General features: G+C 56.1%; 2 protein-coding genes across 2 annotated transcripts in view; both read left to right on the plus strand.

Moving 5' to 3' along the window:
- MATN4 (matrilin 4) overlaps positions 1 to 6,174 on the plus strand; it is a 15,718-nt gene extending 9,544 nt beyond the window's left edge. Inside the window, exons 3-10 of the mRNA XM_068207554.1 lie at positions 801 to 1,370; positions 1,708 to 1,830; positions 2,312 to 2,434; positions 2,534 to 2,656; positions 2,791 to 2,913; positions 3,372 to 3,785; positions 4,131 to 4,283; positions 5,098 to 6,174. Of these exons, the coding sequence (XP_068063655.1) occupies positions 801 to 1,370; positions 1,708 to 1,830; positions 2,312 to 2,434; positions 2,534 to 2,656; positions 2,791 to 2,913; positions 3,372 to 3,785; positions 4,131 to 4,283; positions 5,098 to 5,309 (1,841 nt within the window). The 3' untranslated portion in view covers positions 5,310 to 6,174. The remainder of the gene's footprint in view (positions 1 to 800; positions 1,371 to 1,707; positions 1,831 to 2,311; positions 2,435 to 2,533; positions 2,657 to 2,790; positions 2,914 to 3,371; positions 3,786 to 4,130; positions 4,284 to 5,097) is intronic.
- A 4,965-nt stretch (positions 6,175 to 11,139) lies between these two features.
- On the plus strand, positions 11,140 to 11,945 carry LOC137484438 (veswaprin-c-like). Its single transcript, XM_068208304.1, has 3 exons — positions 11,140 to 11,291; positions 11,444 to 11,605; positions 11,777 to 11,945. Exons 1-3 carry the CDS (start codon positions 11,177 to 11,179, stop codon positions 11,779 to 11,781), a joined length of 282 nt encoding a protein of 93 aa, XP_068064405.1. The 5' UTR covers positions 11,140 to 11,176; the 3' UTR covers positions 11,782 to 11,945.

Below are 11,945 nucleotides of genomic sequence, written 5' to 3' on the forward strand. Positions count from 1 at the left end.
GAGGATGGAGGATCCCCCCAGTAGTGGGACACAAACTTCCTGGCCCCAGCATGGTGGCTCTGGGGCTGCTTGCTCTGGGCATCTCCTCAGCTGTGACACAGCCCTGCCCAGGGCTTGTCACCCTCCAGGCCATGGGCTGTGACCTTGGCAGAAGGCACAGCTGTAAGGGAAAGCCTCCTCTTTGCTTGACTCTCCAGGTGCAGGGGACAAAGCAAACCCAGGGATACCAGCCTCTCTCCTCCCAGGACAGAGAGATCTAAATCAATTTTAGTTTTAAAACAGTGAAGGCACCAAATGGAGAAAGGAGCAGGTATGTCTCAGAGACCTTCAGAGCAACTGAGATTGGCATCATCCCAAAGGGACTCAAAGTGTTTCCTTATGATTAGGGCCCAGTTCTCCCAGGCTTGGGCGCACACAAGCCAAGCAAAATCAGTTCATTGGCATTTCACTTGATGAACACTTTCCCAGTAGCATCCTTATGCTCAAGAGAAGCTCTTTGGCTCAATCTCCGCCAAGTGCGTGCCCTTAGCTTTGCTTTTTACTCTCTCATTATCTGCCCTTAAAAAACCACAACCACAACAAACCACAGCCAGGGGATGTCTCCCCAGCCTGTTGACCCTGCTTCTGCTCTGCCACCAGCTTCTGTGCATATACTGGGCAGTGGAAAGGTGCCGGTCCTTGGGGGCCGCCCAAACCTGGTCTCTCCATCCCTCATGAGCAGCCCCCAGCCAGCGGGCAGAGATCTCCCTGCTCCCTGCAGACAGCTACAGGACTGAGCCTTCTCTTTGCCTTCTCCTTAGCACTGAAGTGCAGGACGGGTCCCCTGGACATCGTGTTTGTGATCGACAGCTCGCGCAGCGTGCGCCCCTTCGAGTTCGAGACCATGCGGCGGTTCATGATGGACATCATCGGCAACCTGGACGTGGGCCCCAACGCCACACGGGTGGGGGTGATCCAGTACTCCAGCCAGGTGCAGAACATCTTCTCCCTCAAGACCTTCTTCACGCGGGCAGACATGGAGAGGGCCATCAACAGCATCATCCCGCTGGCCCAGGGCACCATGACGGGGCTGGCCATCCAGTACGCCATGAACGTGGCCTTCACCACGCAGGAGGGCGCGCGCCCTCTGCACAAGAGGATCCCCCGCATCGCCATCATTGTGACGGACGGGCGGCCCCAGGACCGTGTCACCGAGGTGGCCACGCAGGCCCGGAACGCTGGCATCGAGATCTACGCCGTGGGAATCCAGCGGGCAGACATGAACTCTCTGCGGGCCATGGCCTCCCCACCGCTAGAGGAGCACGTCTTCCTGGTGGAGTCCTTTGAGCTCATCCAGCAGTTTGCCAAGCAGTTCCAGGACAAGCTTTGTGGTGGGTGAGAGCCGCTGCTGCTGAGTGGCAAGGGGGGGTCCCCGGTGTCAGCTCCTCACCCAGGCCAGAAGGTGACCTTCAAAGGGGTATTTGGGGTGGCTGCCCCTGCCAGAAGCAGGGTGGATGGGGAAACAACCTCCCCAGTGAGGTTCCAGGACAGGGCACTGCGTGGTCTCTGTGTCTGTGTGCTGGAAATCAGTGGGTGAGCACTGGGGCTGGCAGGGCTGGGGCTATGTCACAATGGCTTCTGCTGCAGAGACAGAGCATATGCCAGAGCTAGGGTCCCCCTGTGTCTGGTGTGCCTGTGGGCCACTCTGATGCCCGTTCTGTCTTGCAGGGGTGGACATGTGCGTGGAGCGGGAGCACGGCTGCCAGCACAGCTGCGTCAGCACCCCTGGCTCCTTCTACTGCGAGTGCAACCCAGGCTACAGGCTCAATGTGGATGGAAAGACCTGTTCCCGTAAAAAACCCTTTTTATTTTCTGAACTTTCATAGGGAGCTTGTAGTTATGGGTCCCATGGAGGGAAGCTGGAACACAGCAGAGGATTCAGGGAGGCCAGCAGCAGCCTGGGTACTCTGTTCACTGGGCCCACTGCCTCCCGGGTCTGTAATGCCTGCAGACATTCAGCATTGCTAAATCCTGGCCACCTCTCTGAGATGGGACACATCTCAGTGTGTCTTATGTGGGCACAACCAGCTGCCTGTCAGCTGCGGTGGTCCGGGCAGTGAGTACCAGAGGGCCCACACCCCAGCACCAGTGCGCACAGTGCTTTTCCCTGGATTTTAGTGCAAAGCCGTGTTAGTTGGTCTGACCACCGCACCAGCACGTTTCCTTCTTGTTTCACGGTGCTGGGAGCTGCTTTGAAGCCCTGGAGCAGTCCTGCCCTGCTGCCCCAGGGGGGCTGGGACAGGAGGGTGATGGGTGTCCCGTTCCCCCGCAGCCATCGATGCGTGTGCGGACGGGAGACACGGCTGTCAGCACCACTGTGTCAGCGTGCAGGGGTCGTACTCCTGCCGCTGCCGGCCAGGTTTCTACCTCAGCCACAACAAGAGGAGCTGCACGAGTAAGTGACTGTCTCCCTCCCGTCCCTTCTTCATTTGCATCCCGTTCTCCCTCTCTTCTTGTCTTTTCCTTTCTGCCATTGCTCTCCTTGTCTCCGCAGTGATTGATTACTGCAGCTTTGGGAACCACAGCTGCCAGCACGAGTGTGTGAGCATCCCCAACGGGCACTACTGCCGCTGCCGCAGCGGCTTCACGCTCCAGCCCGACAGCAAGTCCTGCAGGGGTAGGTCCCCCCATGCTGCACGGCACAGGTCGTGTCTATAGCACGTGTCTTTATGTGCTGCCCAGCCTCCAGGGAAGGGCTGTTCCGGACCACCCTGGGTGGGAATAACCCCATGCCCTCGGCTTGTCTTCCAGCCACCGACCTCTGCAACGGGGTGGATCACGGCTGTGAGTTCAAGTGTGTGAGCACGGAGGGCTCCTACCACTGCGTGTGCCCTGAGGGCCAGCAGCTCCAGGCTGATGGCAAGACATGCAGCAGTGAGTACTGGGACACAGCCCTTGACATTCTCCTTATCTGGGCTCTGTGCTCCTGGAGAGAGCTCACCTGAAACTGGACTGGGGGGCTCTGTCCTCACTTGGGACTCTAAGCTGGGCTGGAAGAGGGTAGAGAGCTAGCTCTGGTTGGTGAAACACCCTGGCTGCTGTGGGGATGGATGCTTGTGTCCTCAGAGGCATGGCCCAGAAGATGCAACAGCTTTAAGGAAAGGTTTGAGAAAAGAGAAACCTAGAAAAGACTTTCATGGGGTGTTAGGGTGTCAGTGGAGGTTTCTGGGCTGAGTCCCTTGGGCATGGTCTGCTCTCCTTCCCAGCTGCAGTTCCAGGGTGTTCCCATGGTGTCCTGAAGCCCCAAAGCTCAGCCCCAGCCCCAGGCTCCTTCACTATGACAGTGGCCATGGCCAGGCTGCTCCTCTGACCCCTTCCCCCTGTGCCTGCAGAGTGTGGAGCTGGGCATGTCGACCTTGTGATGGTGATCGATGGTTCCAAGAGCGTGCGGCCCCAGAACTTTGAGCTGGTGAAGCAGTTTGTGAACCGTATCGTGGACCTGCTGGAGGTGTCCCCCCACGGCACGCGCGTGGGGTTGGTGCAGTACTCCAGCCGCGTGCGCACCGAGTTCCCCCTCAACAAGTACCACAGCGCGGATGAGATCAAGAAGGCGGTGATGGATGTGGAGTACATGGAGAAAGGCACCATGACAGGCTTGGCCCTCAAGCACATGGTGGAGCACAGCTTCTCTGAGCTGGAAGGTGCCAGGCCTCTCTCCCACAACATCCCTAGAATCGGGCTGGTCTTCACAGATGGACGCTCCCAGGATGACATCTCCGAATGGGCCAGAAGAGCGAAGGAATCAGGTGCAGGGGGGGTTGGGAACCCCAAATTGCAGTGTTTTGGGCATCCCGGGATGATTCCTTGGTGTGGCTGTCTCAGGGAAAAGCTGCAGCATCCAGCCTTGGGGAGCTGCATCCCACAGCAGATGTGCTCTGTTGTGGCCACAGGGTGCTCTGAGCAGCATCCTTCATGCAGCAGCCTCCACCACCACAGTGCTGCCACACTCCTGCCTGTCCTTCCCAAATTCCTGCTGTATATTTGGGAAGCCCAGAGAAAATCCAGCATCCTTGCCTTTGCTCCCTCTGGGCTTGGGGCTGCTTGCTGCGGGGTGGCCAGTGCAGTGCTCAGGATCTGTCCTTGCCACGCAGGGATTGTCATGTTTGCCGTGGGTGTCGGAAAAGCTGTGGAAGAAGAGCTGAGAGCGATCGCCTCCGAGCCAGTGGAACAGCACTTCTCCTATTCAGCAGACTTCACCACCATGACCCACCTTGTGGAGAACTTCTCCCTGAACATCTGCCCAGGTGGGTGCTCCTGGCCACACCAGGAGATTTGACTCCAAGCCAGGGAAGGTCCCCACAGAGCCAGTGGGGTGGGTTGTGTGTCTGTCACCCTGTGTCAAATACCCCAAGGCTGAGCTGGGCTGGTGTGAGTCCAGACTGTCACAGGATCTCTTCAGTCTGTTGTGGGTGTAGATGTGGGTCTCTGGGAGAGATTTGGAAGAGGAGAAGGTGAAGCTGAGGAAATTAACAAAAAAACTTAATTAATGAATAAAAATTAATTAAATTAAAATTAATTAAAGGAGAGGTTAATACAAAAGTATTAATGTGATCAACCACCCCTGTACCATTGCATGGGCAGAATTTGGGAGTGGCACCCTGCCTTGCGGGACGCTCTGAAGGTGGCCTGTGCACATTGTTCAGACTTGTGTGCCTTGTTCAGACCTGTCCTTCTGCTGCTGCTGGGTTACTGTGAGGGTCTCCCTGCCTAGGGACAGGCTGGGGCTCCCCAGTGCCCTTGAGATCCCCACAGGGCTGCAGATACAGAGTCAATGTGTCCCCTGCCACCCCAGCTTGAAGGCAAAGTGGAGCTCAGCACTGGCTGTCCTTGGCACACTGTGACCACGTGTGACAGCTCTGTGGGATGCCTGGCAGAGAGCTTGCTGGATCAGCAGGGCAGCCTGACAGAAAGCAGAGAGGCTGAAAGAAGGGGGCAAAATGGTGGGGAGAGCTCTGAGCCCCGGTGGGTGGCTGCAGGGACAAGGGACCTGTCTGGGAGCAAGGGAGAGCGGGCACCGTGGGGCCGTGGTCTGACTGCAGCCAAACCCCCCTGTCACAGAGGAGGGCAAAGGGGAGACGGAGATCCGCAGCCCGTGCGAGTGCGAGGCGCTGGTGCAGTTCCAGACCAACACCGTGGCCATCCTGCAGAGCCTGACGGAGAAAAATATCCTTTGGGGTGATGCCTGGGCTTGTCAGGGTGCTGAGGACAAAGTACACATGGGGGAGGGAGGGATAGGTAAATGGGAGCGGGGAAATTTTAGGCTCTTTTAAGGGGATGAAGCCATTTGCCCAGCAGACTGTGTGGCTCATGCTGTTTCCTTAGCACGTTCACTTGCTCAGATGACAGCCAGACTCGAAGACTTGGAAAAGCAGATTGCCAACAAGAAGTGATCCTGGCAGAGGGCTGCAGTGCTCGGCGGGGCACGGGGATGGATGTACAGTAGCTACATGACATTGTTATTGCTAGGTTATCGTAAAGCATCAGTGTTTGTTCTTGTATTGCAAAATCCCCGGGGGACTGTACTTAAAAAATCCAAAAATCCTAAAAACACACAAAAAGAAACTTGAACAAAGCCCCTGCTGCAAAGCTGAGGGGTTCAGCTGTTCCTTGGCAGGTCTGGGATGAGGGGAGGCAGCTATGTGGGCAGGCTGGTCATTGGACAGGCATGACACCTGGTGTCCCCCAGAGTGACTGGGATGGCACAGTCCCCCTGGACCCTGGCAGACTGCTTTGCAAGAGAAAAAACCTACAGTGGTGTCACCCTGAGAGCTTCTGTTGTCTCTGCTGCCAAACGGTGGGGCAAGGACAGCTGGGTGGTGCAGGCAGCATGGGGGATGCCTGATCTCAGCTGGCTCCCAGCATGGTGCCCAGGTGGGCTCCCATGGGAAGATGGGCGGCAGGAATTCTTAGATCCCTTTGCCCTGGTTTGGCAGAATAGTTTGGAAATTGGTATTAATCTTGTTTGGTTTTATAATCACATAGCAAAATGGTAATTATTCTTTCTATCAGTATCTATGTGTGTGTGTATATATATATATGTATATTTAATTTTCAGAGCAGGGTAGTGCTATTTTTAAGCTCTTGTTTTATATAAAGGAATTTCTGTCCTGACAATAAACACCCTGAAGATTTGTATGACATGTCCCTCTCCTTTCAGCTGGGCTGCAGGGTGACATATGTACCCCTGTGTCAGAAGTGGAGTCTCTGGCTTTTGCATCAGCTGCTGTCCCCAGGATCCAGAAATCCTGTGGGGAAATCTTTGTTCTGCGGCACCCCAGGGTGCTGCAGGCCCGGCCTCAGCTGGAGGGAGCCAGTGTGGCATGGACCCTGTGTCCCCATGGGCAGGTCTTGCTTTGGAGCCTCTGCTTGTAGGAGCACAGGGAGCTGAGAGCTGAGCCGGGCATGGACCCACAGCCTGGCCAAGGTGCCATTGAGCTGCTCTGGGGCGGTGCTGAGGCACAGGGACACCCGGAATCTGCTCCTGATGGATCCCTGCAGACTTCACAAAGAAACACCCCTGACAGCAGGACTCTGCTCAGGGCAGTCTACATTCTCTTGATTTTATCCCTCAGCACAAGAATGCATTTAGTTCTTTTCAGGGGATAACACAAAATTTCCCTCTGCTCCCCATCAAGCTGCAGCCCCCCCAGAACCCATCCCTGCCTCCAGCTCTGGGGTCCTGAGCACAGAAAGGACATGGAGCTCTTGGAGTGAGTGCAGAGGAGGCCATGGGGGTGCTGCAAGGGCTGGAGCCCCTCTGCTGTGAGGAAAGGCTGAAGGAGTTGGGGATGCTCAGCCTGGAGAAGAGAGGGCCATGGAAGGGCCTCACTGCAGCCATGAAGGGCTTGAAGGGTCCCATAGGAAAGACTGGGACAGAGTGTTCAACAGGGTCTGTGGTGGGAGGAGAAAGGAGACATGGCTCTCAACTGCAGGAGGTTGATTTGGGTTAAAATGAAGGTGGTTTTTTATACCGAGGGGGGTGAGGCACAGGCCCAGGCTGTGCACAGAAGCTGTGGATGCCCCATCCCTGGGAACATCCAAGGCCAGGGGGCAGGACTCTGTCTGGTCTGGTGGGAGGTAGCTCAGGTTTGATCTTCAGGGTCAATTCCAAGGCAAACCAAAGAGGAAGGTAGGTTTCCTGGATCACACACAGCAGAGCGAGTGTTACCACAGGAAATGCTCAGCTGAAACTTACAGAAAAGGGCTGGGACAGCTGATAGCAGCAACCAACCATTGCCCCCATCGCCTCACCTTCATCCCACTTTGAGAGTATCTCTGTCACCAAGTCCCTGACATTGTCATCAGTCCTGAGTGGTTCCTGCTGCCTGGATCTTGCCACCCATCCCTTCAGGATGCTCACTTTTGTCCCAATGAAGGTACAGTGCCATTCCATGGAGGTGGAAACCTCCGCGCTGCCTGGGTGGGCTGGAGCTCTGTGGGGATGGTGTGGGGCAGGGACCCCACTGTGAGGTTTTGCTCCCCATGCAGGCTGCCACAGACACTGAGGAGGAGATGGAAATCGATGTGAAGGTTGATAGAGAAGAGAGTATGGCTATAGATGTTGAAGAGAATGGAGATGAAGAGATGGAGGTGGATGTGGAGGATTATGTTGAAGACATGGAAGTGGATGAGAAAGGTGAGGAGGAGGAGGACATGGTTTTGGGATGAAGACCAAGCCCAGCAGCAGGACAGGCCATGCCCTGCCCACAGGCAGGGTGGGTCCCCTGCTGCCAGGCTGGGGCTGGGCTGGGTGGCCCCGCTCAGGGACACGGTGCCCGGGGGGCCCTGGGTTCTGGTGGCACAAGCACCACCCCAGCCCTGTGCTTGCTTTGGGCCACCCTTTGGGTCCCACTGCCTGGGCCCTGCCCTCAGCCCCAGCCAGGCTCAGTGCTGGCAGCAGAGTCCCGCTCTGCCAGCGTGTCCCAGCCTGGGGGCACAGGGAACAGCCCTCTGTGCCTGACCGGAGTGACCGTGTCGCTTGCTTTTCTTCCAGGACTGATGGAGGTGCCGGGCAGGGATGCCATCCTTCTGGATATATGTAGAGTGTTCTTCAGTAGTCTTCTGTATATATGTTTTAGAACGTGTTGTTGTCTTTTGTAAATATGTTTCATACATAATTGTTATACAGGTTCTTATGTAAATATGTTTTATAGCCTGTTGTTTTTATAGGGGTTATTACAAGTGAAATACACGTGTTACAACAGGAAACTTGTGGCTCTTCTAGGACCAAAAAAATCTCCATTTTTTCACATCCCTGCCCTCTTTTGTTTTGCGTTGGCCACAGACTGAATTTCTAATTTGTGGTTTCCTCTTGCTCTAGGTTCCCTGGGCTGGAGGTGTCTGGCAGTGCTGGGTTGGGGGTATCTGTGCACAGAGCAGGTCCCACTTAGAGGTCTGTACACACTTTGTATTTGTAGAGGCAGCTCCCACAGGGCCCTTTCCCGTGAGATTCCACCTGGGAGCAGGGCCGAGCCTGCGTGGTCCTGCAGAGCCTCATCAATGACACTTCACTAGGTGGCACCAGACACCAGCGCGGGGAGGGTGAGGCTGGGCTGCGGCCACCCTCTCCTCCCGGGCACCCCGAGCGGCCGGAGCCGGCCCGGGGCTGAAGGGAGCTTCCTGAGCCAGGGATGGATGGATGGATGGATGGATGGATGGATGGATGGATGGATGGATGGATGGATGGATGGATGGATGGATGGATGGACGGATGGACGGATGGATGGATGGGTGGATGGGTGGGTGGATGGATGGATGGATGGATGGATGGATGGATGGATGGATGGATGGATGGATGGATGGATGGGTGGATGGGTGGATGGGTGGGTGGGTGGGTGGATGGGTGGATGGGTGGGTGGGTGGGTGGATGGATGGGTGGATGGATGGATGGGTGGATGGATGGATGGGTGGGTGGGTGGGTGGATGGATGGGTGGATGGGTGGGTGGATGGGTGGGTGGATGGGTGGATGGATGGATGGGTGGGTGGGTGGGTGGATGGATGGGTGGGTGGATGGATGGATGGATGGATGGATGGATGGATGGATGGATGGATGGATGGAGCTTATCATCAGGCTGAAAGCTTTGCATCGCCTGGTGGGGCACAAGCTGTTCCTGGGGTGCTTTGTGCACCCGGGTAAGGTTGGGGGATCAGGGGCTGCTGGTCTCCCTCCTTTCCCTTCCCAGGGAGTACAAACTGCAGAGCCTTGCTCTGGCTGGGAGAAAGCAGCATCTGCCACAACACCCCCAAGCATTGCACAACTGGGGCCTTGCAGCTTCGGAAGGAGGGAAACAAAGTGGTTTTCATGGAGAAGAGCATGAGCCATGTGGGATGGGGACTGCTCTGGGGAGTGCTGGGGCAATGGGTGCTGCACAGGTAACAGAATGCAACATGAAGACTGCAGGCAATCCTGTGCCCATAAATGCTGGGTCCTGGTTATTTCATGCGAGTTTGGGACAAAAAGAGTTCCCACTTCCCCCCCTGCTGTGAATAAAGCACTATAGAATTTTCTTCAGGTGAATTTCTTTCCCTCCCTCATCCCTCCCATCTTCTCTGCAGCTTAGTCCAAGCCTTGGTCTTTGATATTTTCTCCTCCCTTGGAGGCAGAGGTCCAAGCACGACCTCAGCCAGATTCTGGCACCAGCTGGGAGCACAGCAATGTCCTCTCCAGCCCCAACAGCAGCTGAATGGCAATGGATTGCTCAAAAATTATTCCAGTGCTTGTATTTCTCATTAAAAGTGCTACATTGCTGGTGCACAGGCCAGAAATTATTTTTGCATGTTATTTAATAAATGACTCCACAAAGAGCTAAATGCAGCCACAGAGTCAACAGGGAAATTGGACAATAATGAACTGGTACCAGGTTAGTTGAAGTCAAGTTAACACGGCCCGTTGTGACTTGAGAACGGAAGTCTGAGCATGAGAGGACACAGTGAGACACTCACCATGCCCTGGATGGAAAGTGGCAGCTCCAGGGGCTGGACCAGTGAAGTTCTGGGGGGCTCAGGGGCTGCACAGAGCATGTAGAGGTGATTCTGGGCTTTTGCTGCTCTTTGTCCCTGCCTGCTTGTGAGATCAGGGGCTGCCCTTTGCAGGACTGGGGGAGGTTGGCTGTGGGAATCTTCCCCTACCCAGGCATTCCCAGAACATGTTTCCAGGACAGCTTGGGCTCCTGCCAGCCACAGAAGTCCCACAGAAATATTTCAGGAACCCCTTACACAAGCTGAGTGGGACATTGACCAATTGGTGGGAGATGGAGTAACTTCCCATTGCCCAAGGGCACCTAAAGAAAACAGATTTACCTGGAGGCCAGGGCAGGCTTACAATTTCCCTGGGAGGGAGAAATGGGTGGTGGGACCTTTGCCATCCAAACAAGGAATACAGCCCCTAATTCCTACAGCTATCAAGAGTTAGGGCTCAGTCAAGTTGTCCTCGTGCTGCATCATGGCTGATGACAGGTCTATAAGGAGTGGGTTATTGTGCCCCACAGGGGTCAGCCACTTTCTTCCAGCACCAACCTGCTTCCTATATGGCAGAAGCCACCAGAGAAGATACTGGGGTTCAGGTGACCCCCCACAGAGCTTGAGAAAGACTCACCTTGGGCTAAGCCAAAGCTGTTTTCCCTACACCAACTCATACTCCCAGTAGGGCAGGAGGATTTGGGGCTGAGGCAAGGTTCCTCTGGGAAAAAACTTGAAGGATCATCCCTGGGAAGGCACTGGCAGTGTCATGCTGATTTGGATCATGCTGTAAGGTTTGGTTTGCAGGACCACGTGCAAGCAAAGTACAGAGGGAAACCCATTTAACAGACCCCCAGAAGAGAACACAGTCGCCACAAGGGTTTCTCCTGAAAAAGGATACCTGGAGAAGATACCTGCCCAGGAGAAAGCAGCTCCGCTACCTGTCAGGGTGGACAATGCCCTGGCACATCTCCCCCTGGCTTGTCCCTCAGCCCCAGGAGGGGCTGCAGGGGTCAGTTGTGCAATGCAATAGCTGCTTTTTGAGCAACCAAACAATTACATCTGAACCTTGCGCAAAAGGCTTTTCTGGAAAACACAATGCAACAGGCAGAGGAAAAGGTACAAACACTGGTACGTGCCCAGCCCCGCTCCCCACCCCCATCCTCCCCAAGGGTTTAAATGTTGGTGTCCCGCACTTCTCACGCTCGCACCTCGCAGGGACACGGCAGCATGAAGGCGGTGGCCGCCCTCCTCCTGGTGGGGATGCTCATCCTCTGGGCAGAACTGCCAACAGGTAGGAGACGTCCGAGGATAAGGGACGGGGAGGAAAAGCTCAGGTGCGGCGAAGGAGCCGTGTTTATGTGGGAGGGGACAGGGGTGTTTGCCGGGCAGCATCTGCCCGGTGCCCCTCAGCTGCCCTGGAGCCAACCGGTCCCTCTCCTGCAGGCAGCGCCTGGTCCTGCCCGCCCGTGCGCTTCACCTGCGCTATGCACAACCCGCCGAACCAGTGCCTCATCGACCGGCACTGCCCCCGCGGCAAGAAGTGCTGCCGCTCCTTCTGCGGGAGGAAATGCCTCTCCAAGCCGCCCTCCATCCCCGTCTCCTACGGTAGGAGCTCCGGAGCCCCGCCTGCGCACGGGCAGCAGAGCTGGGTTTGATGGGGTGGCTCTGGGCAGGGGCTGTGCCCAGCTGCCAGAGCCCCCGTCAGGCGGCTGGCTGACTGACGGTGGGCTGGGGCGAGCACCAGACACAGCGGCTTTCTTTCTCTCCCTTTCCCAGTGTGAGCTCCGGCTTCCACGATGCACTGAGGGTCATCTCAGCATTCCCATCCCAGCTCAGCTCCAGGATCACTCTGTGACAACTGCTGCACTGTGCTCTGTGCCACCCGCTTCCCCTCTCCCTCTGCTCCCCCACCGCTCTTTTAACAAATAAAAGAGGCTTTCCCCAA

This window comes from Anomalospiza imberbis, chromosome 17 (assembly GCF_031753505.1).
Source record: "Anomalospiza imberbis isolate Cuckoo-Finch-1a 21T00152 chromosome 17, ASM3175350v1, whole genome shotgun sequence".
NCBI classification, from domain to species: domain Eukaryota; kingdom Metazoa; phylum Chordata; class Aves; order Passeriformes; family Viduidae; genus Anomalospiza; species Anomalospiza imberbis.

What these genes read in the sequence shown, in the direction of transcription:
- LOC137484438 (XM_068208304.1), top strand. Translation starts at nt 11,177, where the DNA reads ATGTTGGTGTCCCGCACTTCTCACGCTCGCACCTCGCAGGGACACGGC. An exon ending in CTGGGCAGAACTGCCAACAG is followed by an intron (nt 11,292 to 11,443) that starts GTAGGAGACGTC and finishes CCTCTCCTGCAG; the next exon opens with GCAGCGCCTGGTCCTGCCCG.